The sequence below is a fragment of the Drosophila subpulchrella genome, chromosome 2L, assembly GCF_014743375.2.
Source record: "Drosophila subpulchrella strain 33 F10 #4 breed RU33 chromosome 2L, RU_Dsub_v1.1 Primary Assembly, whole genome shotgun sequence".
NCBI lineage: Eukaryota > Metazoa > Arthropoda > Insecta > Diptera > Drosophilidae > Drosophila > Drosophila subpulchrella.
In genome coordinates, this window is record NC_050610.1 from 4266804 (window position 1) to 4288834 (window position 22031).

At 46.7% G+C, this 22031-nt stretch overlaps 6 protein-coding genes across 6 annotated transcripts; 4 read left to right on the top strand and 2 right to left on the bottom strand.

The window, feature by feature from the left end:
* Positions 1–206: 206 nt before the first annotated feature.
* On the bottom strand, positions 207–5737 carry LOC119547310 (MPN domain-containing protein CG4751). Its single transcript, XM_037854108.1, has 6 exons — positions 5299–5737; positions 4882–5239; positions 4735–4822; positions 4258–4427; positions 3945–4193; positions 207–3822 (listed from the first exon to the last, which is right to left on the bottom strand). Exons 1-6 carry the CDS (start codon positions 5614–5616, stop codon positions 782–784), a joined length of 4224 nt encoding a protein of 1407 aa, XP_037710036.1. The 5' UTR covers positions 5617–5737; the 3' UTR covers positions 207–781.
* Positions 5738–6345: 608 nt separating this feature from the next.
* On the top strand, positions 6346–7668 carry LOC119547210 (replication factor C subunit 3). The gene is made up of 2 exons (XM_037853960.1): positions 6346–6484; positions 6585–7668. The coding sequence occupies exons 1-2, from the start codon at positions 6425–6427 to the stop codon at positions 7593–7595; spliced, it is 1071 nt and encodes a 356-aa protein (XP_037709888.1). The 5' UTR covers positions 6346–6424; the 3' UTR covers positions 7596–7668.
* Positions 7611–12893, bottom strand: LOC119547209 (nuclear pore complex protein Nup160 homolog). Its single transcript, XM_037853957.1, has 14 exons — positions 12719–12893; positions 12553–12655; positions 12008–12499; positions 11766–11950; positions 11244–11653; positions 10510–11176; positions 10336–10441; positions 10044–10205; positions 9745–9987; positions 9567–9685; positions 8891–9505; positions 8308–8829; positions 7852–8249; positions 7611–7790 (listed from the first exon to the last, which is right to left on the bottom strand). The coding sequence occupies exons 1-14, from the start codon at positions 12813–12815 to the stop codon at positions 7665–7667; spliced, it is 4245 nt and encodes a 1414-aa protein (XP_037709885.1). The 5' UTR covers positions 12816–12893; the 3' UTR covers positions 7611–7664.
* A 325-nt stretch (positions 12894–13218) lies between these two features.
* On the top strand, positions 13219–14015 carry LOC119546978 (exosome complex component CSL4). Its single transcript, XM_037853627.1, has 2 exons — positions 13219–13480; positions 13535–14015. The coding sequence occupies exons 1-2, from the start codon at positions 13322–13324 to the stop codon at positions 13988–13990; spliced, it is 615 nt and encodes a 204-aa protein (XP_037709555.1). The 5' UTR covers positions 13219–13321; the 3' UTR covers positions 13991–14015.
* Positions 14016–14790: 775 nt separating this feature from the next.
* LOC119547408 lies at positions 14791–16977 on the top strand. The gene is made up of 2 exons (XM_037854257.1): positions 14791–15498; positions 16341–16977. The coding sequence occupies exons 1-2, from the start codon at positions 15332–15334 to the stop codon at positions 16894–16896; spliced, it is 723 nt and encodes a 240-aa protein (XP_037710185.1). The 5' UTR covers positions 14791–15331; the 3' UTR covers positions 16897–16977.
* A 530-nt stretch (positions 16978–17507) lies between these two features.
* On the top strand, positions 17508–22018 carry LOC119548874 (manganese-transporting ATPase 13A1). The gene is made up of 7 exons (XM_037856504.1): positions 17508–19676; positions 19734–20649; positions 20712–20908; positions 20975–21117; positions 21179–21311; positions 21366–21509; positions 21565–22018. The coding sequence occupies exons 1-7, from the start codon at positions 17646–17648 to the stop codon at positions 21682–21684; spliced, it is 3684 nt and encodes a 1227-aa protein (XP_037712432.1). The 5' UTR covers positions 17508–17645; the 3' UTR covers positions 21685–22018.
* The last annotated feature ends 13 nt before the right edge of the window (positions 22019–22031 follow it).

Sequence of the window (22031 nt, forward strand, 5' to 3'; positions counted from 1 at the left end):
AAAGCAACCGTGCTTTACTTAGCATAGCGGATTTACTGGTTTAAAAAAGGGGTATGTCTATTTAAGCATAGTAACCCATCTTTATCTGCCTTTTAAAAAAGTAACTTATATCTTAGTACCTATGATAAGAACACCTTTTACAGCTTAATAATACTGAAAAAGAACAGTGCTTTCTCAGGTCACCAAAAGAATTGAACTACGTTTTGTAAACTAAGTAACTAGTCGTTTAATTTATTGCGGCAAAGATTCAAAGTTATAGTTAATACGGTAGGCAATACAATACAGTTGGTGTGTGCGCTGTCTGTATATTAAAATACTTAAAGTACTTTTATACGGTAATTAAACCTAAATTAGTACGAGTACATTAAATTAAACGTTTAAGGACATACAGCGCTCGTGAGGTGAGTAAAAGCGGAGATTCACTCGTAGGACTGGCGTAATCTTTACGGATCATAAAGATTATTTTAATTGAGATATGCACGGCATATCTGTGTTGTAGAAAACAATCCAAATTATTTGTGAAAAATAAATGTTTGTAAATTGCTGGCAATCAGATTCATAACTCTGATCTATGAACTTTACACTTAGCAAGAAGTAAACTTAAATAAGAAATATGGAAAAAATAAAATAAAATATTTGCTCCGAAAGATACTGATTGGGCGATTAAAATGACGGACACTGGTATGTTATGGATGCTACGCGGCATTACGTATGGGAGTATATACTGTTGGGAAAATACTGCGACTGCGATTTCGCTGGCAAGGATTCCAATTCAGTTGTCCTAGTCGTGCGACAGGTTCAGGATATCATCGCCCATGCTGTTTTTGGGCATCTTGGCCGGGGGCGGAGCAGCCAGATCCGCTACCGAGGCAAACTCCATGCGCTTCTTGGGCACTCCACCGCTGCCGAGGAGTGCTCCAGGCGGTGCCAGCTCTCCGTAGAGGCGGCTTAGGTCCGGCGAAGGCCGTCGATGCGAAGAACTGCTGCTTCCGTCTGAGGGCGCTGGCGATGGGGTGTTCGAGGGCACACTCGAGATGGCCAGGTCCACTGCACTAAAGTTGTATTTGCTGCCAGAGTTCGAGTTGTTTCCTCCGCCTCCGCTTCCTCCACTGTTAGCCGACTTGGTGGGCGTAAGTCGCTCCAAAGCTGGTGAGGCCGATGATTCCCGTGTACGTGCCGATGAAGGCGTCGTGGATTTCGGTGGCTTCATCATCATGGCTGACAGAGATTCCTGCTGGATCTTGAACAGAGCCGATGGAGTCATGAACATGTTATTAGCCGCCAGTGTGGTTTTAGACAGTGGATCGGGTATGCCGTATTTGCCATGCTGCTGCTGAAAGAAGGCCGCATAATCCTGCATTTTTTCCTGCGCCAAGGCATTATAGTAAGCAGCTTGGTTGGATAGGGAAGAGGGAGATGAAATGCCGGAAACCCCAGCGTTGCCTGAAGAGCTTCCAGACTTCATGGCATTCGACGAGGACCCAGCTCCCACAACTGCTCCAGAGGGCGTGGCAAAAAGGGCGTCCAAATCGGCGGCAGCTTTGTTTTGCCGATACAGCAAAGCCTTGATCTCCGAGTCCTGCTTCTCAAGCTGTAGCAGCTGGTTTAGCATATCGCTCTGTATGTCCTTCTGTTTTTGCTTTGATCCACCTCCGCCGCCACCTCCTGACACACCCACTCCCGATGACAGAAGAGCGGAAAGCTCATTGTGGGCTCCTGCCATGTGCTTGTTAGAAGTCATCGCCGCTGCAAATTGGTTGTTGGGATCAAACAACTTAGTGTAGGTCTGCAACAATGCAGTGTAGTCAGCCTGTGCAGCTGCCTGCTGTTGTTGCTGCTGCTGCTGTTGCTGATGATGCTGCTGCAACTGTTGCTGTTGCTGCTTCTTGGATGAACTGCTGTTGGAACTGCCACTGGAGGCAGTCTGCTGAGGGGGCGGAATTGAGGCGGCGGCCACCGCTGCCATCTGTTGCTGCAGGAACGCGTTAAGGTCGTTGCTTTGTTTGCTCTGCTGCATGTAAGAGTCGTAACCGAGGAGCTTCGATGCCTGGATTAGGTTGTTATAGTCGGCACTGAGGGCAGCCGCCGCAGCTGCCGCTGGCGAAGATTTTGAGGACTTGCCAGAAGATGAATTGGAGGGTTGACTACCAGTCAAAGCATTAGCAGCCGGCACTCCCAATCCCGCACCTGTAAGATAGCTGTAATCGGATCCAAAGCCCAGGGTGCCCAGAGTGGTGGCTCCCAGAGCTTCTGCTTGCTGGAGAAGCAGTGCTGCATATTCCGGCGAACGGATGAGCTCGCTCATCTTAAGTGGATCGTTTTTAAGTTCATCCAGCTCCTTCATCAATTTTGTCTTATATGAATTGGAGGTCGAGCTGGAGTTCGATGAGGAAGAAGATGAGGAGGACTTCGATGATCGCTCCGATTTAGACTTGCTGCTGCTGTGGGCATTGCTGTTTCCACCTCCTCCAATTCCTACTCCTGTGGGCAGCGGCATATTGAAGCTATTCGAGTAGGCAGCCACAGCAGCTGCAACATTGGGATCACTCAAACCGGAGGAAGCAGTGGCATTACTTTGTTTGGAGCCACCCACCTTGGCTGCTGCCGCCGCCAGCTGGTTAAGAGATGAGCTGCCGTAATCCTTGCGCTGTTGCTGGAATAGAGCTGCCAAGTCGCCTTGAAGAAAGTTCGGAGGGAGCTGCCCTGCCAGCTGAGCCAAACTGGCAGCCATCAGATCGTTGGCCGTGGGCAGGCAAGCGGCCGCTGGAGGAACTAGAGCAGCTGCGGCCGCCTCGTACTTATTAGGCGTGATGCTGGGACTATTCCGGGCAATATCGCTTACGCTGAACTTTCCCGGACTGGGCGCTGGAGAATTACGAGTGCGGGATGTGGAGGCATGCGACGAGGCGTCCGACTTCGCTGGCGATGGTGACGCCCTTACAGGAACCTCAAACTTGGCGGGACTGGCGGAGTTGGATTGAATGGTGATGGGACTGTCCCTTGGCGAGGCACTCAAAGCGGAGGTCAGAGCTGATGTCGATACAACTGGTGGGATGACTGGTGGTGCCGTAGCGACGGGCATCTGCGGTGGAAGCAGCTGACTTGTGGCTGCTGGCAAAGTTGGAGCCACCAAACTGGGCAGCACTGACGGATGACTCGTGGGATTGGGAGTGGCCAGAGGAGAAAGCATTCGGACCGGGTTCATATTCAGTCCTGATGGCATACAGAGCTGCTCTTGTAGCGACATCACCTTTAGTTCACTTGCTTTCTGCTCCGCCTGGGCGTTAGATTCTTCCTCTGCCTTGCGTGCACTCTCTTCCAATGTGCTGATTGCCTCATTGAATATTTCCTCCTTAGGTGGATTTAGCTTCACATCGCTGCTAAGATCCATTAGGACAACAGGTTTGTCTTCCTCCTTTACTTCCAGCTCATCATTGTCGATAATCTTTATGGTTTTGGGTGGAATGAAGTCGTCTTCCTGCTCACAGTCCAGTACCGCGCAGATCCAATTCCACAAAGCTTTGTCGCTCTGTTTGGATGGAAACTTCGGGTAGAGCGTATTTTTCAGCTTCTCGTTGTAGGTCACGTCGTTGTTATAGATGTTCCGGAACTTGACCACCTCGCTTCGGTATTGCGAGTAGTAGTCCACGCACAGCTGGATCTCGGAGCGCACCTCCTCGGGAATCTCCTTGTCCGGCAGCACTGAATACTGCATCAGCATAGGTCGGCCATACTCCATAGATTGTCTGTTTTCGTTAGGCGGAACAATCCAAATGCACTTGACTACCGACTCCAGTGTAGGATTCTCATCGTAGTAAGGTGCTGCAAAGAAAATGTGTGAATAATTTTAGGGGGCAGCAAATAAAGAGTCAGGTTACATTGTTCTGTAAACCTTTAATAATAAACACCATGACGATAATTGTAAGTCATTCGAATACACTTACATATAATCAAGGAGACACAGGGCGTGTAGGTAAGATCGCTGGCCCCGCGCATTCGAATCTGATAGTCCAACTGAGAGTCGCAATCGCGGAGCGTGGGTTCCGCCTGGAACTTGGGATGGGAGTGATACCAGCCAACCAATAGAAGCTGATCCTGGATCATCATCTTCTGTATGTCACGCTCCACTTCGCCGGCTCGTTGTCGATCGAATCGCGTGCTGCGACAAGGATATGTCTTGGTGATGGATAGAGCTGAAATGAGCAGACATGTTGGCAATGCATATGCATGAAAAATCGCAAACCGAGCCGGACTCACTGTGTGTATTCATGTCCCAGGTTCCCCCCAAATAGCCGCAGACCTCACGCACCGTCAAATGGCAATGGAAGTCCGCAAGCAGAAGGGCAGACGAGTTGACTGTGATGAGAAAGGGCTGCAGTTTGCCAACCGAAGTAAACGGCACGGATTCAATTAGCATGTTGGCGTCGCTGCGGGTAAAGAGGAATGGGTACCAACGGTATTAATTACAGAAATAAACTTAAAAATTCAAACATATTTTAAAGATAACTTTATACTCTAGACTAGCCTGGTATAAATAAGTAAAATTCGTTTTCATATTAATTTAACTAATAAACAATTGAGTAAGAAATTAAAGAAGGACATTAGTTCTGGGATAAAATATTTTGGCAATAATAGGCATTTTCCCTCCATTTATATTTTGCTTTGAACTATGACAAAAGTATGACTTCTGAAAAACCACCCCTCTCAAATTCAGGTTGCACTTGGTTTACTCACTGAACTACATTGCGATTCGATACGGTATTATGTGCGAAAACGGTTCGCTTCACAACAATCTCCGGGGAGTCGGACTTGCGTTCTGCATCTGCGGATTCAATGGGATTAGCACGGATTATAAGGGAACAGCAGGTGCTCTTTACATACCCAGGTCACAATCGTCCAGCGGCGTCTCCTTTTGCAGGGCGCACTTTCGCAGATAGGTGTTCTTGTAGGCGTCCAGCTTCTTGCCCTTGTACTTGACCGAGGCCCAGCCGCAGCCGCTCTTCTTCTCCGGATTGATGATCCGCTTGCAGTGCATTGCCCAAGCGCTAGGCGTAAGGAATATGGTCTCAGTCTCATGGGATTTGATCTTGCCATCGGCCAGCAGATCTCCGACGAACTTCTGGCCCAGATATTCGATGGTCATCAGTCCCAGGCCCGGCTGCAGCACATTGGCGGCCATCAGCGTTTGCAGGGTGACGGTGCGCCCGGTGCCATTGAAGCCCTCGTAGTTCTCCTTGGTCTGGAGGGGATTTAAGGGAATATTGAGTATGCGAATTATGCATAAGGTATTTCGCTCACCTCATCGTCGTTGTCCTCGTCGCCAGCGTCGCTGTCCACATCCTTGTCGCAGAGGTTGTCCTCCAGCATGGCTCCAGGTGCTGCTCCGTCCAGGGGCGGTGGTCCCGAGTCAGGAGTGGCGTCTATGGCTTCCGTCGTCGCTGGTGCTCGCTCCCCCTCCCCCGCCGCAACCCCCTCACAGTCGTTTGTTATTTGCGGCGGCTGCAGCACCTCCCCCTCCACCTCGCCCTCGCCATCGCAGTCGCCTTCGCCGTCGGAGCTGCTCACCACCTGGTTCTCGCCGGCCTCGTCAACACCATGTTCCACTCCGTTCTCCATGCGTTCTCGTCACGAGTTTTGTGCCGTGCAATTCTGCGGATTTCTTACTTTTAAGATACTTAAGTTTTGCGACTAAAAAAACTATAGATGCAGTAAGGTCGTCGCTTTTTCTACGCAGAATACCGAATCGCTTGGCAAATGTACACGACTGGTCACACTTTTGTGCGGACCAATTTATTTTCGGTTTTACGGCTCTTTCTGAATGTGAAATGTGGAAGAACGGCCGGCAGTCAAGCAAAACATGTAATTTCGTCAGATTTTCAGCATAAAAATGTTTTGGGCACTTAAGAACAGCCGAGTTAACATCGCGCGGGCAACCACCGGAAAAAGACAGTGCTGCCTGATCGTTTTTAGGAAACGGCGTTGCCAGTAATGACGATGGCAAATCACGATTCGTGAAGTAACGTTATTTTTTGTGGAAACTCAAATTTGAAACATAGCTGTCGTTCTAATTGTGTTGCCTAGTCAAATCAATTATCTATTTTAATTTTTCCATTCTTGTTTTTATTTAATTCTTATAGTCTTTCTTTTTAGTTATTTCATTATTTAGGACTTGCACAAGTACTATGTGCAAGGGTACTATCCTTTACATCTAGCACAGGTACCTCTTATGGCAGCCGAAGTCGCTGTTGCGGAATTTGAGCTGTAACAGAAGCGACTTCTGTCTGAACAGGTTATAGGTAAATCATCGGTCTATCGATTTGAAATCGATTTAGCTCTTACCTCTAGAAGCATTTGTGCAAAAAGGCGCGCATTGCGTTAAATTGTTTTGATTAATTTTTTTAATATCCTTGCATGCATAAACATAATGGCACTTTGGGTGGATAAATACCGTCCCCGGGAGCTGTCCAAGTTGGATTTCCACAAAGTAAGTAAGCGGAGAAACCGTCGCACCGATTTGCCGATAAGATTTGGTAACTTGTTTTAACCGGCATTTTAATTAATAATTTTGTGCATTTCCCGAACAGGAACAAGCGGAGAACCTACGCAATCTATGCAAGCAGAGCGACTTTCCGCATCTCATGTTCTACGGACCGTCTGGTGCCGGAAAGAAGACTCGCATCATGTGTCTGCTGAGGGAGATGTACGGCTCCGGCGTGGAACGCCTGAGGAGCGAGACCATGACGTTCACCACGCCCTCCAACCGCAAGATCGAGGTGATGACGGTCAGCAGCAACTACCACCTGGAGGTCAATCCCTCCGATGCCGGGATGTACGACCGGACGGTGGTGATCGATCTAATTAAGCAAGTTGCCCAGACGCACCAGATAGAAATCAGCGGCCAGCGGGAATTCAAGGTGATCGTCATCTCCGAGGGCGACGAGCTTACAAAGGATGCCCAGCACGCCCTGCGCCGCACCATGGAGAAGTACGTGGCCACGTGCCGGATCATCATTTCGGTGAACTCCACGTCCCGCATCATTCCCGCCATTCGGTCGCGTTGCTTGGGCATCCGGGTGGCCGCACCCAACGAAACGGAGATCGTTTCCATCTTGCAGAGCACCTGCAAACGGGAAGGCCTCACCCTGCCCGTGGAACTGGCCAAACGGGTGGTGGACAAGTCTGAGCGTAATCTCAGACGCGCTCTACTTATGCTGGAGGCCGCGAAGGTTGCCAAAGCGCCGTTCACCGCTAACCAGGAGATTCCTGACCTGGACTGGCAGGTGTTCTTACGTGAGACAGCCGCCCAGATTATTAGCGAGCAAACGCCGGGCAAGCTGGAGAAGATCCGCGAACGCCTGTACGAACTGCTCATCCAGGGCGTTCCACCCAATCTCATATTCCGCGGCCTGGTCGAACAGCTGGTGAACAACTGTGATATGTCCATCAAGGCAAAGACGCTTGAATTCGCCACCGAGTACGAGCACCGGATGCAGGCAGGTGCCAAGCACATTTTTCATCTCGAGGCGTTTGTCGCTCAGTTCATGAACATCTATAAAAAGTTCCTATCTGAGCTGGTCATGACGGACGATTTCTAAAGAGTTCACATTCACAGACATTTTAGCATTTAATTCAAAAAACTTATCAAATAAACCGAATAAAACAATCTAATGAAGTAGTTGCTGTTGTCGTTCCTCACGACCTTGCAGGATGGCCAAACTTATTTTGTCCTCGGTGGTACGCTTTACGGTGTCGATATATCTGTGGACCTCTTCCTCCAGTTTGACATACGCCTGAAAGGGCAAATAATTGGTATTTAGCATATTAGTGGCTTTACTGTAGAGAAACCATTACCATTTCATATTCTATGTCCTCCATGCCATTAATCTTTAGTGCGTGCAGCAGCAGATCGATTGTGTTGATGGGGAAGGAAAGCTGGGGGTTTGTTACGTTGACCGAATGCTTGAAGTCGAAGTACTCGCTGCCTGCTCCCAGCATGCCGGCGATCATTTCGCAGCCCAGATCGGCGGCTTCCAACAGACGGTTGTGCTTTACAAACAATTGAAGAAGCTCCCGGGAGTGGGATAACTTGTAGGAATCTACCAGCCATTGCGGTACGAAAGCATTCAAGACGAGGAGCCTTTGAACCACGCTCTTCCTTATTAAAGTTGAGTCCTTCGCTTCATTATCCACAACCAATTTCTGAAGCAAAGTCCAGGCCATATCGGCAGCGTTACTTCGATGAGGAAGATCTGGGATAATAACGAAGATGAATAGGAATATTTTGTTTGAATATAAGGGATCCCTCACCAGCCATGTCGTTGTTTTGCAGCCAGTTCCAGGCATCCACGCCCTTGTCCTCGGTGGCAGTGACACAAGCCACTGTCAAACTTTCGAATATGGGGAGCACAGAGAACGAATGCCCGCGCGAAAGTTTAAGGGCGGCCGTGTACAACCCACAGCTGGCCAGCAGGTAAGACAACTCCTCTGGCGACGACCGTTCATAGGCAGCGGCATCTTTGCGGTAGTGTGAGAGCTCATGTAAGGCCTCAGCGTGCACCAGTTCCCTTCGGATATCGGCCAGCTCAAGAACAACTACCTCCTGACCGCTTTTGTCCTCATCTGCCTTGGGTTCGCCATCGTCATTATCCTGATCTATTGCAGCCACCCTCTCATCGCCAATTGTGGGCTTGGCAATCCACCTGTAGCGGCTGTCTACCAAGTGCAAACAGTTCAGGCAAATCAGGAGTGAGGAGCAGCGCTTTTCCAGCGCGTTTGGGGCGTCGCTGTCTACTTGAAAGCGCATCGCCTGCTCGTACATAACCGTAGCAGCTGTTAATAGAAGAAATATTATTGCAGCTAAACAGGATAATAAATAATCGTCCGTACAAACCTTTTCTCATGTTACCCTTGTTTGTATGGAATGCATACAAAAAGTTATAGACGTCGTTCTGATCGATGCTCATTGACCGTGCGCGGGATTCTACTATGCTTTCGAACTCGTCTTGCAATCCAATATATGGAAACTGCATGAGAAGGGGCAGACATTTGTTCTGGAACAGTGTTATGACCAACTGGCGGAGACAATCCTTTCGCCTCGAAGTGTCGGCATTGTAGACTAAGGCGTAGTAAGCCTCCTCATAGTGCCCCAACTGAAGATGATTGTTGAACACGATCGACTGAAACATGGGCAACTGAGGATCATCACGCTGCAACACACTCATGGCCATATGGGCTAATTCAATGACGTAGTCCAGGGCGGAATGCTGCTCAAAGAGCTGAATAATCTTCAGATAGTAGTGAACAATTGCCAGTTTTTTGTCCTCAGCGGAAATTTTATCTCCTCGGGTTACGCTCTCCTGCAGTTTGCTATACAGCGGAGTGTTTTTCAATACATGTTCGAAGAGGAAGTCATCCTCCACAACGCCAGGCGCTGTTTGTTGAAAAAGATGCACGGCCTTGTGAGCCTCACCACAATCCAACAGCGAAACTGCTAGCATAAAGCGTCCTAGGGAAAGGAAAATGGAAATTAGACACATAGAAAAATAATTTAGTGTATATATCCTTACTGGCATGGGCTTTCACAGAACACCAGCTGGACAAAATGCGTACATAGTCCTGCACAATGATGTGGTGGCAGGTGCCAAACAACCATTCGGGAAACACGTAAATAGGAGACTCGGGCCATCTAAAAAATTTAGGAAAGTAAAATCTTGGGTTCAATGTACATCCATGTCTTATACACACAGCATCTTATTGATAAATCCCACTAGCTGAAGCAGAGTCTGGCGAAGGTTCAATTGCTCCGACTCCAGCTGGATACTATCAGTCTTTAGCAACATGGACAGAGCGCTGAACAAACCCTTAGACTGGAGGAACAGCCTGAGCAAGGTGGTTTGGTCATTACCATGATTCCGCAAATGACTGGAATATGGCCGTGTGTAGCCACTAAACAGTTGTGCTCGGCTCAATCGTTGTATGGAGGCCTCACTAAAAAATGGAATTAAATCAGAAATAACAAAATTAAATTAATTTAATTTTCTTACAATCCAGCTGGGGTATTCGATGAAATTGGCGTCTCGGCAATCCAAACTAAAGTGTAGTATGAGTTTAGATAACTTATGTTCGTTAAAATGTTATCGCTGTCCATTCCATCCTGGCCATAAACCATGTACTGCAATACCAATAGGTTTCGGCAAACAGAAAATCTAGATTTCAAATATAAATATTTATAGATCACTTAAAGTAACTTATTAAAAATAATTATAAACATTTAAATTGGTAAACCAATTCGAAATTAAGTATTTTAAACAAATTAATATTTGTTTTAAATCTTACCGAATCATTGCCATTTGTTTGACCGTTTCGGACAAAATGGAAAGTCCATATTCGCTGCCTAATAGAGCTCCTGATGGCTGCAAAAAGCGTGTAGAAAGGGAATAATCTAAAACGTACAACAGAAGTATATATGTTAAATAGTATTTTCAAACTTTAAATCTGTTAATATTATACCATGCGGCGGAGCGTCTGGATCAATCATACACAGCACATCGAGTAGCATTTCTATAGCGGGTTTTAGGTTTGGTATATCCTGTAGCTTCTGGTGAATTTGCTTCACACAGTTTGATGGTAACATGGGGCCATTATCATCGCCCACAGTTATTCTAGCCACCAGCTTGGATATCACCTCGATGGGTGGATCCCGCTGGTAGAGCTGCTTATCTAAATCGATTTTTATGTCCTCAGAGATCAGCTTATCCAGCAGCGTCACCACGTTCATGAGGTCAACGAAACCCTTTGCCATTACGGGATCGTTGCGAAACAGTGGAGCCACGTATGCTGCCACTTCCTCATTGTGCTCCCCGATGAGCAGTAGGTGCTCGAGCACTTCGCAGGGGCGTAGTAGTGCGAAGGATTGCCTCCTGACCAAACACACTGCATCCATGCCACCGAGGACCGCGAGTCCCGTGGGTTCGGAGAATTTAATGTGATACTGTTCGCAGCACGAGTAAAAGCGATCCCATAGACGCGTGGATATCTCCAAGTACTCCTCGTCGGTGACCACAAAGTCTTTCAGTTCGTTCTGGATTTCGTCTTCGACGGCCTGACACACCTGCTCCTTGAGCACTGACATGGAAAGCTGTTTCACATCGAATTGCATGTTAACGCGTCTGAACATCTGTCAATCGGAAATTTAAACATTTAGTATTTAAGCTTTTGCAATGTTGCAATACGTTTATACTCACATATAGTGCCTTTGCAATTACATTTCGGTCAAACCGACCTGGGTGAAAAATATATGAGCAGTAAGTCTCGCGTGGATCGACTCCCTGTTCCATGCTGAGACAATAGCGATCTGGTGGAGGTTCTAGAGCAGCGGAAACCCATTTGATAGCGTTATTTGATCCTAAGTAAATTGCAGAGACATGGAAATCTCCCTCGGCGTTGCTCCAGAGGGCCCAGATGTGCGAGGGTGTGGCATCAAAGTCGACCAGATCCATTTGGGGCGCCGCCACCGAGTTCTGCACCAAATTGATACCGCTGGCCTCGTTGGCATCGGCCACGATGCTCACGCAAATGAACTCCGCTTGGACACCATGGGAGAGGAACAAGCAGAAGTTCTCTTCGCTTATCTTCCGAAGCTGGTTGTTTTGAGCTGCAAAGGGAATAAGTGAATAAAAACATTTTATAAAAATATTAAATACAATTTTTGACTGCATGTTATTAATCTCAGCCTGTATTTCGATTCTATACTATTTTATACTCACGTCCTTGAGCTCCTAAGCCTCCAGGCCCCGATCCGGCGGAGCAGTTTATGCTGGCTACTGTCTGCATGCCATCCACCGACCACAGACGCAGTTCATTACTACGGTACAGGACCAGAATAAAAACATCCTCTTCGATTTCACTGAATGCCATGGAAATGGCTGCCTCCAGCGTTTCCGATCGGCCACTAAAATGATTGGAAATAGGTAATGGATACGCTACTCAGCTAGGTTCATCAACTCACGTAAGAGCCCCCTTGAGATTCGATAGGAAACGAGGCATCAGATGCGGCTCCTTGACTTCGTGGGTGACCGTGTTACCGGTGACACAGTTCATGATGTGGAGCAGCAGTTTATTTTGGTAGGCCACCGCAAAATAGGCCTCCTGGGCGTTTTGTGAGAGATAAGAAACCGCCACATTAGGCATCGTTCCAAAGCCATCCGTCACATAGAAGGTGCCCGGACTGTTGATCTTCTCGTTGACATCGTAGAAAATAGACTGGGACAGCATATCCTCAGAGGAAGTGTTGGCAACATCCTGACTAGCGATCTTCAGGGGGAACACATAGCGATGCACACTGCTGACCGTGACCACCAGCAGGGTAATGGACTTGGTCTGCTCCGTGAGGGAAACATTGAGGACGGCGGAGTCGGTGAATCGCAGGCGCAGGTGATTCCTCTGCAGGGAGATGTCCAGGCTAACCTCCGAGAGTTCCAGCACATCCTGGTAGGCGCGCCTGCAATGAGGTATCCAGGTGAAACTGATTTTAGGATTTCCACTGCAACTTACCAATATATGAAGCGGTTTCTGGTCTGCACGTTCTTCCTGCTTTTGTAGCAGTAGCCGCCGGAAGTTTCAAAGGTCTTCAGATCCTGCAGAGTGCTCTGGGTTCCTATTTCGCGTGCGAAGTGAAGGGTCAGACGGAGATGCACCGGTGATCTAGCAAGCAACTCACCCGTGTTTATCTTCACTTCGATCCACTCCGGCGGACTGAGGTTCCTTGGGATGACCTCCCGGTAGCTCATGTTGGCATGCAGTTTGGAAGTGGGCATCTTGCAGATCCAGTAAAATTATACGAAAGTCCAAGGAAAACAGAAAACTATTGGCGGCACCGGCGTAAACACGCTCACTTGCAGTGTTGAAAAAGGCAAAAACCCATCGGGTCCACCACACAAAAATGTCAATTTAACTTTATACAACTACACAAAAGGGTTAAACCTGTTTCTGTTTCTGTTTTAAGCTAGTCATCATCATAAAACATCAAAGAATATTATTATTATATTCCTAATAAATTGTTATAAAATATTTATTGTTTTTGAAACGCATTTAAATTATTAAGTTTTAGTATTGTAAAAATAAGTTTATATATAGCGGGTAGCATTAACCGCACCTGGTCACACTAGCAGAGTGATGCAAATTCGAGTGGAAACGATTTTCATCGGTTTTCCCAAAATGAAAAAGAGTAATCGCCATCACTAACTGCACATGTGATCTTTGTTGTTGAAGCGGCTTTGTTATTTTGTTATTTTGTAAATTAAAAGCTGTTTCCGGCATAGAAATGAGTGGCCAGGAGGAAGAGACCATAGTCTGTTTGCCTGGAGAGCGGCTTTGCAGGACCGAGGACAACATAGTCTTGGGAATAGGCACCTATGAACAGAACGGCTACATCTATGCCTCAAAGTCGGGAATCGTGAGCATCGAAGAGTCCGGGGAAAACGTGAGTTGGCTGTGTAAACAATGTACTAAGTTAATCAGTACTTTTCCATTGCAGTGCCAGGTGGTCAGTGTGCATAAACCAGGCTTTCACCTGACTATTCCTGCCACCGGAGACGTGGTCACAGCTAGAGTTCTCGTCACAACACCCAAATTCGTCAAGTGCGCCATTTTCTGTGTGCGGAATGTGCTGCTGGAGAGCAGCTACCGCGGACTTCTGCGCAAGGAGGATGTGCGGGAGACGGAGAAGGATCGCGTCGACATCTACAAGTCCTTTAAGCCGGGCGATGTCATTCTGGCCAGAGTCATCAACCAACTGGATCAGTCCTTCCTCCTGTCCACCGCTGAGAACGAACTTGGTGTGGTCATCGCCTATGCCAGCGATTCCCGGAAGACCCGGGTGCCCATGGTTCCGGTCGGTTGGAGCGAGATGCAGTGCCCCCAGACCACGATTAAGGAGCCACGCAAGGTGGCTAAGGTCCTACCAGAGAGTTCAATAAACGCTGTGAAATAAGGCCAATCGAATGGTAATCAAAACATTCAAAGCTTGTGCTCAATTGGGGAACTATTAATTAGTTATGATTCAGTAGTTTATTAATAGCTAATTAATTTATAGCTTAACAACCAGAGCTTAGAAACACGCGTTCTTGACAATTTGTTGTTTTTTGTCTCCATAGTAACTTGTTGCACTATGTGTACATAATCTGAATTTTCAAAAAAGAACTTAAAATAATATTTCATGTTTATTTTAATGAACTAAAGGCGTATACTAGTTAGGAAAATATTTGTAAATATATTTATTTATGTAAATATTAATTTTCAATAAGGGGAGAAATACCTATCTCTGGTTTCCATAGTTATGCATTCTATGTTTGATATTAATCTTTGATTTGTTTTCATGTTTTGGTTGTTAGAATGATTCAACAACAGATAAGAATTCGATATTAGATCGTCATGCAACTGGCGACATACAGATAGCTGAACTTAGAACATTTTAGCTATAAGATGCTTAGAATATTAAAGTTAGAAGGCCTTTTTGTTAGTTAAGGGACCATAAAGAACTTTTTTTTAATATTTTGGGATTGACTTAAAAAGTTCTTAGTTTTTTAGTTTCAAAGAAGTATCAGGAAAATACAAAAATCAATATACTAACACATCCACTTTATGAGTGTCGAACATAAAAACTTTAGAGAAGAACGACAGGTACTTACTTCCAACAAACCGGATTACCATAACATGCCATTGCACGTGTTCCCAAAAAAGAATTAAATAAGGCAAATAAAAGGTAATGTGGGCACAGGCGTCAGAGGCGTAAAAAACCCGTAACCCGTTGCCAATCAATGTCGCTGGGAGCTGTTGTTGATGGATGACTATTCCTATGCAAATATCAGTTCGTTCGCGTGCAGGAGCTGCGACTAATTCAATCACAGGAGCAGGAGCAATGAGCTGCTCCTGGACTAGGCCACCGTGTCTTGTCTTGCCGAAAAATGCAAATGCATTGGTAATGTTACAGGTGTGCCGGTGGGCAGGGAGTTGAGCGAGTCCTGGGTCCCGAACCGGGGGATCCAAACAACCAATCGTTGTTTGGTCGATGGAAAACGCAGCCGGCTCGTTTTGGTGCTTCGAAGTTCGAACCCCGGTTAATATTCAAATTAAATCGAGGGGGAACACGGCCAATATGCGGTGCAAGTGAACAGTCGGGCGGGTAGTTGGCCCTGTCGTTGTTGTCGTCGTAAAGTCCCCAGTTCCGGCCAGTCCCAAAACATAAGTTCCAGCCTATTGTCAGTCGAGTACCAACAGCAGAAGAGCCACGGCAACAGCAGCGCAAACGGACCGGGAACCCAAGCAACTCATCATGGTGCAGATTTCGCAGACAGAGGAGGACATCAAGATCTCCATCGAACTCAATCGACTGGTGACCCGCAAACCGGACGTTGTGCTCCTGCCGCAGTATTTGAAATTTAACAATCCACCTATTTTCTTTGAGCGTCATTTAGCCCAGGAGATTGACGAAATGGCCAGGTGAGATGCTATGCTCTCTGTTTAAAACTTATCAGTATAAGGACAATTAAAAAGTAGAATAGAATAGAATTCCGATAAATAGCTCCTATTTATAATTTTTTTATAAATTTCGGAATCATGCCATGCTAAAAGTAACACATATTTTAAAACATTGGATGGAACTTGTATTTCCTTGTAGTGAATATTATAATTTTGGTCAGAAGTTTCTAAAGCAGTGAAGCAGTGACAAGTTTTCTACCCTGTACATTATATATGTTCTTTATCAGGATTGCTTAGGGAGTCGATTGTCCGATTGCTTTATTCCGTTTGCGAGCTCTACAAGCTAGAGTTCTGAATCTTCCACAGTAGTCCCAAAATATTTGTGTGTAGATTAAGTTTGAAAAACGGACCTTTGAATCTACTTAGTGAATATATCCAAATCTTTTGTTTTGTGCATACCTTGATCAGGGTAAGAGCGTATGCCGATCAGACGTCTATATCATATAGCTCCCATAGGAATATTCAGAAAAAATCATTCTCCTTGCTACTTTGGGCATCCGCTCCATTTCAGTAACTTTGGCGAAGTCTGCAAGGGTATAAAACTTCGTCTTGGCGAAGATAGCTTCCGTTCTCGTTTTTTCAAACTCATAATACAATTTTTACCTATGAACCCACAGATTTTCCTAAATATTGAACAATTTTAAAATAAATTAATACTTAATCACGCATGCAAGAAAACGATTATTGTTTTATTTAGTTGCCTAATATCAACGATATATTTATATTTTTAGACTGGGAAGGAGATCTTGGATGGTTCTGGAATATTAAATACCTCAAAGTAACGTAATTTCGATTTTTTGCAGCTTCTGCCGCATCTTTAAGAACGAAGCCCGTATTGTTCTGGTAAAGAAGGAGAAGGGCTTCTGGCCGGAGATGTTTCAGAAGCTGGACAAGGAGGCACTCCTGCAGAAACGCCTGGAGATCGCAGATTTGATCGTGGAGCGGAACAAGAAGCGGGACGAGAAGGCCCTGGAGCGATACGAGAACAAACGGCGAGCTGAGATCGAGAAGGAGATCAAGCGGGAGACGGCCATGCGGGAGCGGGTCAAGCAGTTCCAGGAGAACTCGGTACGCGAGGCCCTGGTGGTTGATGTCCGCAAGGAGGCCAATGCTACGCCCAAGCCCGATCCGCTGCAGTATCCGCCGTCATCGGTGGCGGCCAGTCGCCTGGCCACGCCCCTCATGCGACCGCCCATGAGCTCAGTTCGCGGTAGCGGAAAGATCACAGTGAGCTTCACCACCCAGCACAAGCGGACCACGCCGAAGCGGGAGTCGCAGGCCACCATGGAAAAGGCGTACGCCGCCGCAGGTGGACCCAATCCGAATGTTCAGTCTCCTATGGAGAGCCTGGATGAATAAGGTGGAGTGCCTTACAGTGTTTCGTGTGTGATACTGTGCTGTTTCCTATTTTATTATTCCATCAAATAAATCTACAGGTGTTTGCTTTAATTGAATCGGAACCAGAATTGGTTTTAATTAACGGGTATGAAAAAGAGGCAGTACTTTTAATTAGTATATAAAATATAATATAGAAGTTCCTTTTCTTTTTTTATGTTCTAAAATGTGAATGCCTTTTTAACTTTACAAGTTTATTTTCGGTAATAAAATTAAGCTGTCGTTTATTTCCCTGTTTTTTAAAGTTCAATGGCTGGAATATCTTAAAAATATGGTAAAATATGTATTTTCCGTCTGTTTAGTAGCTTTCATAAAAAAACGAACATTGGAGTGTTCAAAAACTTTTAAAAAATAACTAGAAGAAAGATTTCCCCACATGTTTATTTGTAAGAAAATATAGATAAATAAATGTAATAATAATAATCATGTAATAATAATAAATTACGAATCTTATTTTACTTTTAGGTACATGGAACAATCCAACATAGTAATGAAATATATTTTAAATTCGAATTTCCTTTTCAAATCCCATAACACCGATTTGTCAACACTGAATCGGGCCTATCGATAGCATAGCAGAGAAACAGCTGACGTCGACGTTGCTTTTTCACACTTTTTTTGCCGCTATGACATTACAACTATAAAAAGTTCTTTACATTTCTCCGAGCAACACACAGGAAACGCGAAGCAGCAGGAATAACCACTTGAGACCGATGACCGAGGCAGCAGGAGCAGCCAACCCAAGAGGCGCCGCCGGAGACCCAGGCACGTACGGCGAGGAAATGCGTCCATTGGCCGGCGGAGCAAAGGAGCCGTCCAAGCTGGACGACCTGGTACAGTATGTGAGCCTCCATGTGCGCATCCCCACGCTGTTGACCGGAGTGGTGCTGCCCTTCGTGCCGCTCTACCTAGCCGCCTTCTACCTGTGGATCCACGTGATTGGCGGCGAGGAAACTGAAACGCCCAAAGTCGAGCTGGCATCCGTCGAAAACCAGACAACCACGGATAATTCCACCACTTGGAATGATGTGGGCTTCATCGCCGTGCTGGCCATCGCCTTTCTGCACATCCTCACGCTGCTGTTTTGCTACTGGAGCGTCCATGTACTGGCCTTCCTCACCTGCCGCCGGGTGAAGCTGCCCGGCGCCAATGTGCTGGCCAAAGTGGTGCCCACCGCCAACAACGGCAACTCCAAGATCGTGCCCGTACAGTCGTCCAAGCTGGAAGACGGCTCCACCCAGTATTTCTTGGTTTTCCAAAAGACGAAGTACGTTTGGAATGAGGATCGGAAGACGTTCCGCGCCGTCGAATTCCCGGTAAATGGACTGCTGAGCAGCTACTCCTCATCCAGAGGTTTGGAAACGGAGGAGGCCATAAAGCGGGCCACGCAGACCTACGGCAACAACGAAATGGAAATGGTGGTTCCGGAATTTCATGAACTATTCATAGAACGCGCCACGGCCCCGTTCTTCGTGTTCCAGGTGTTCTCCGTGGGACTGTGGTGCATGGACGACTACTGGTACTATTCCCTGTTCACCCTATTCATGCTGGTCGCCTTCGAGTGCACCATTGTCAAGCAGCAGCTGCGGAATATGTCCGAGATCCGGAAGATGGGCAATAAGCCGTACCTGATATACGCCTTCCGGCAGAACAAGTGGCGTCACTTGGGTTCCGATGAGCTGCTGCCCGGTGATTTGGTGTCGGTAACGCGCTCCCAGAATGATAACATCGTGCCCTGTGATCTGGTCATCCTTCGAGGTTCCTGCATCGTAGACGAATCCATGCTTACTGGCGAATCGGTTCCTCTGATGAAGGAGTCATTGGAATCACTGGACAACTTGAACGTAGAAATGGACGCTGAGGGAGATGGCAAGCTCTTTGTTTTGTTTGGTGGCACTAAAGTAGTCCAGCACACTGCTCCCTCAAAAGAATCGCTTCGTGCTCCTGATGGCGGCTGCATTGGCTATGTGATTCGCACGGGTTTCAACACGTCGCAGGGCAAGCTTCTGCGAACTATCTTGTTTGGCGCAAATCGAGCTACCGAAAACAACGTCGAGACATTTGCTTTTATCGCCTTCCTGATGGTCTTTGCTGTGGCCGCCGCATCTTATGTATGGGTAAAGGGCAGTGAGGATCCGGAGCGTAATCGATATAAGCTTTTCCTGGAATGTACGCTTATCTTGACGTCCATCATCCCGCCGGATCTACCCATTGAGTTAACCTTGGCCGTAAACACTTCTCTGATCCAGCTAACCAAGTTGTTTGTGTTCTGCACAGAACCATTCAGGATTCCCTTCGCCGGAAAAGTACAAATCTGCTGCTTCGACAAGACGGGAACTCTGACCACTGATAACCTTATGGTAGAGGGTATTGCCGGACTAGCTCCCAATGGAGCTTGTGTGCCCATCGAAGAGGCGGAAGGAAGCACTGTTCAGGTGCTCGCCTGCTGTCATTCACTGGCCCTGCTGGATGATGGATTAGTAGGAGATCCACTGGAGAAAGCAACACTATCGGCAGTGGATTGGGCGCTAACCAAGATGGACAGCGTCATCCCGAAGCGTCCGCAGTTCAAGCCGCTGAAAATCATCCAACGCTACCACTTTTCATCGGCGCTAAAGCGTATGTCCGTGCTAGCTGGCTATCTTATGCCCTACTCCAATGAAGTGCAACACATAGGAGCGGTAAAGGGAGCTCCTGAGGTTATTCAAAAGATGCTGAGCAAAGTGCCCTCGGACTACGAGAAGGTATTTATCATACATTCATACTATAAAAGGTTCATATTACCAAAATATTTCTTCCAGGTTTATTTGGAGTACGCTCGTCGCGGAGCCCGCGTCCTGGCTCTGGGCGTTAAGGAGCTCGGATCACTGGGATCTCAAAAAATTCGGGAAATGAAACGCGAGGAAGTCGAGTGCGACCTGACCTTCGCTGGATTCGTCATTATTTCCTGTCCCATGAAGCCCGATTCGAAATCGGTGATCAAGGAGCTCATTCAATCCTCTCACAAGGTGGTGATGATCACTGGGGATAGTCCGCTCACCGCCTGCCATGTGGCCCGAGAACTCCGCTTCACCCGCAAGAAGCTGCTCATCCTGACCCCACCTGACCAGGAAAATAGAGACACCTTTAGTTGGGTATCCATTGACGGGGATCAAACATACGAACTGGATGTTGCGAGGGGTAGCAAGGGCATCTCCCTTTTACTGAGCTCGCACGACCTCTGTATCACCGGCGAGGGACTGCGGCATCTGCAGCAGAATGAACAGCAATACATGCGCCATCTGTTGCCACAGATAACAGTCTGTGCCCGCTTCGCACCCAAGCAAAAGGAGTTTGTGATCACACAGCTTAAGCAGCTGGGCTACTGCACTTTAATGTGTGGTGATGGGACCAACGATGTGGGAGCCCTGAAGCACGCCAACGTGGGCGTCTCCTTGCTGACCAGTGCTCCAGTGAAGCGTAAGCGCACCGAGGAGGAGCAGCAGCAGGCGACGGCGGCGGCCAATGCGGCTGCTGCGGCAGCTCAGGCAGCAGCCAATGCCAACCAACAGTTGACGCCAAGAGAGCGCGCACTGCGCCGGCGACAGGAACATATCAATCAGACACAAGCTCGCCTGCAGAATGCGCTGCGGGACATGGAAGAGCAAACTATGGTCAAGTTGGGTGACGCCTCTATTGCGGCGCCATTCACCAGCAAGTCGTCCTCGATCATGTGCGGTGCGTTTAATGGCTTTCTCTTTTTACGATACATATCTTAATTTTTGTTTGTTTCCTTTTAGTTAACCACATCATTAAGCAGGGTCGCTGTACGCTGGTAACCACACTCCAGATGTTCAAGATCCTCGCCCTCAACGCTCTTATTCAGGCATACTGCCAGTCCGTACTCTACATCGATGGGATCAAGTTTAGCGATACCCAAGCTACCATGCAGGGCATCTTTATTGCAGCCTGCTTTCTCTTTATAACACGAGCTAAGGTTGGTAGTCGACTGACCAAGTTAAATAACTTTTATTTTAATCATTCCTCCTTATTGTTCATTTAGCCACTGAAAACTCTGTCCAAGGTGGCTCCACTGCCAAACATCTTCAATTTTTACACGATTTCGACTATTCTCAGCCAGTTTGCTGTGCATTTTGGAACTCTCTACTACCTTACCAGCCAGGCCAATATTTTGGCACCACCCAGGTATGTTAAGATTGAACGAAGAGTTGTTATAATGTAACCATAATTCGAAATTATTTTCCAGAGTGGGCAAAGTGAAGTTGTACATTGACATGGATGCTGAGGAGAAGACTAAATACGACCCAAACATTGTAAGCAGCACGGTCTATATAATTTGTTTATCCTTGCAAGTGGCCACCATTGCAGTCAATTATAAGGTACGTCCGAAAATATATGGTGGAGAATATTTAACAAATCTCTATTTTAAACAGGGCCATCCATTTATGGAGAGCTTACGCTCCAATCGCATGCTGATGTATGCCATCGGAGCATCAGCGACACTGGTGATTCTTCTGTCCACGGGCCTGGCGCCCGAACTGACGGAATTCTTTGAGATAATCAATTTCCCAACGGAGGTATGTGTTCTTGAATTTATTGTTGTAAGATGCATTTAATTTTTATCGTTTTTAGTTCCGCACAACGTTGCTCGGTGTCCTGGTCCTTGATATTGTAGGGGCCTTCCTTTTGGACCGCATTTGCTCATTCCTCTTCGGGGAAACGCGTCGCAAATCCAAAGTGCTGAACTGTTAGGACCATTTAATACTAAGTACTAGAAAAGGAGACCATTCAAAAACCCAACGTTCCAAAAGATAGATAAACCTTTTCATTTAATTTGTATCCCCCTTTATGGTAAACAACTTAACGTGTTTAATGGCGTCGGTTTCTTAAATGTTCAAATTCCGCATCACTGAATCAACATAATGCATTTAGAGTGCATTACCGGGCAAATGTATTATCGAGCAGCCTATATCATTTTAATTTGACAAAGCAACAACTTTCGATATCTTCGACTCCCGTATATGCGAATAGTGAAATTGTCGTAATATTTGTAATGCTAATAAAAATAGAAAAGTTTGAAAAAATATAAGTACACATTT

Bases quoted from the DNA above. Each gene is read 5' to 3' on its own strand.
- LOC119547310 (XM_037854108.1), bottom strand. From the start codon at position 5,616: ATGGAGAACGGAGTGGAACATGGTGTTGACGAGGCCGGCGAGAACCAG. The intron at 5,240-5,298 runs GTGAGCGAAATA...AATCCCCTCCAG, and splicing joins ACGAGGACAACGACGATGAG to ACCAAGGAGAACTACGAGGG. The intron at 4,428-4,734 runs GTGAGTAAACCA...CTTTACCCGCAG, and splicing joins TCGAATCGCAATGTAGTTCA to CGACGCCAACATGCTAATTG.
- LOC119547210 (XM_037853960.1), top strand. From the start codon at position 6,425: ATGGCACTTTGGGTGGATAAATACCGTCCCCGGGAGCTGTCCAAGTTG. The intron at 6,485-6,584 runs GTAAGTAAGCGG...TTTCCCGAACAG, and splicing joins CCAAGTTGGATTTCCACAAA to GAACAAGCGGAGAACCTACG.
- LOC119547209 (XM_037853957.1), bottom strand. From the start codon at position 12,815: ATGCCCACTTCCAAACTGCATGCCAACATGAGCTACCGGGAGGTCATC. The intron at 11,951-12,007 runs GTGAGTTGATGA...CAATCATTTTAG, and splicing joins AATCTCAAGGGGGCTCTTAC to TGGCCGATCGGAAACGCTGG. The intron at 11,654-11,765 runs GTGAGTATAAAA...TTCCCTTTGCAG, and splicing joins AGGCTTAGGAGCTCAAGGAC to CTCAAAACAACCAGCTTCGG.
- LOC119546978 (XM_037853627.1), top strand. From the start codon at position 13,322: ATGAGTGGCCAGGAGGAAGAGACCATAGTCTGTTTGCCTGGAGAGCGG. The intron at 13,481-13,534 runs GTGAGTTGGCTG...TTTCCATTGCAG, and splicing joins TCGAAGAGTCCGGGGAAAAC to TGCCAGGTGGTCAGTGTGCA.
- LOC119547408 (XM_037854257.1), top strand. From the start codon at position 15,332: ATGGTGCAGATTTCGCAGACAGAGGAGGACATCAAGATCTCCATCGAA. The intron at 15,499-16,340 runs GTGAGATGCTAT...GATTTTTTGCAG, and splicing joins GAGATTGACGAAATGGCCAG to CTTCTGCCGCATCTTTAAGA.
- LOC119548874 (XM_037856504.1), top strand. From the start codon at position 17,646: ATGACCGAGGCAGCAGGAGCAGCCAACCCAAGAGGCGCCGCCGGAGAC. The intron at 21,118-21,178 runs GTATGTTAAGAT...ATTATTTTCCAG, and splicing joins AATATTTTGGCACCACCCAG to AGTGGGCAAAGTGAAGTTGT. The intron at 21,312-21,365 runs GTACGTCCGAAA...TATTTTAAACAG, and splicing joins CCATTGCAGTCAATTATAAG to GGCCATCCATTTATGGAGAG.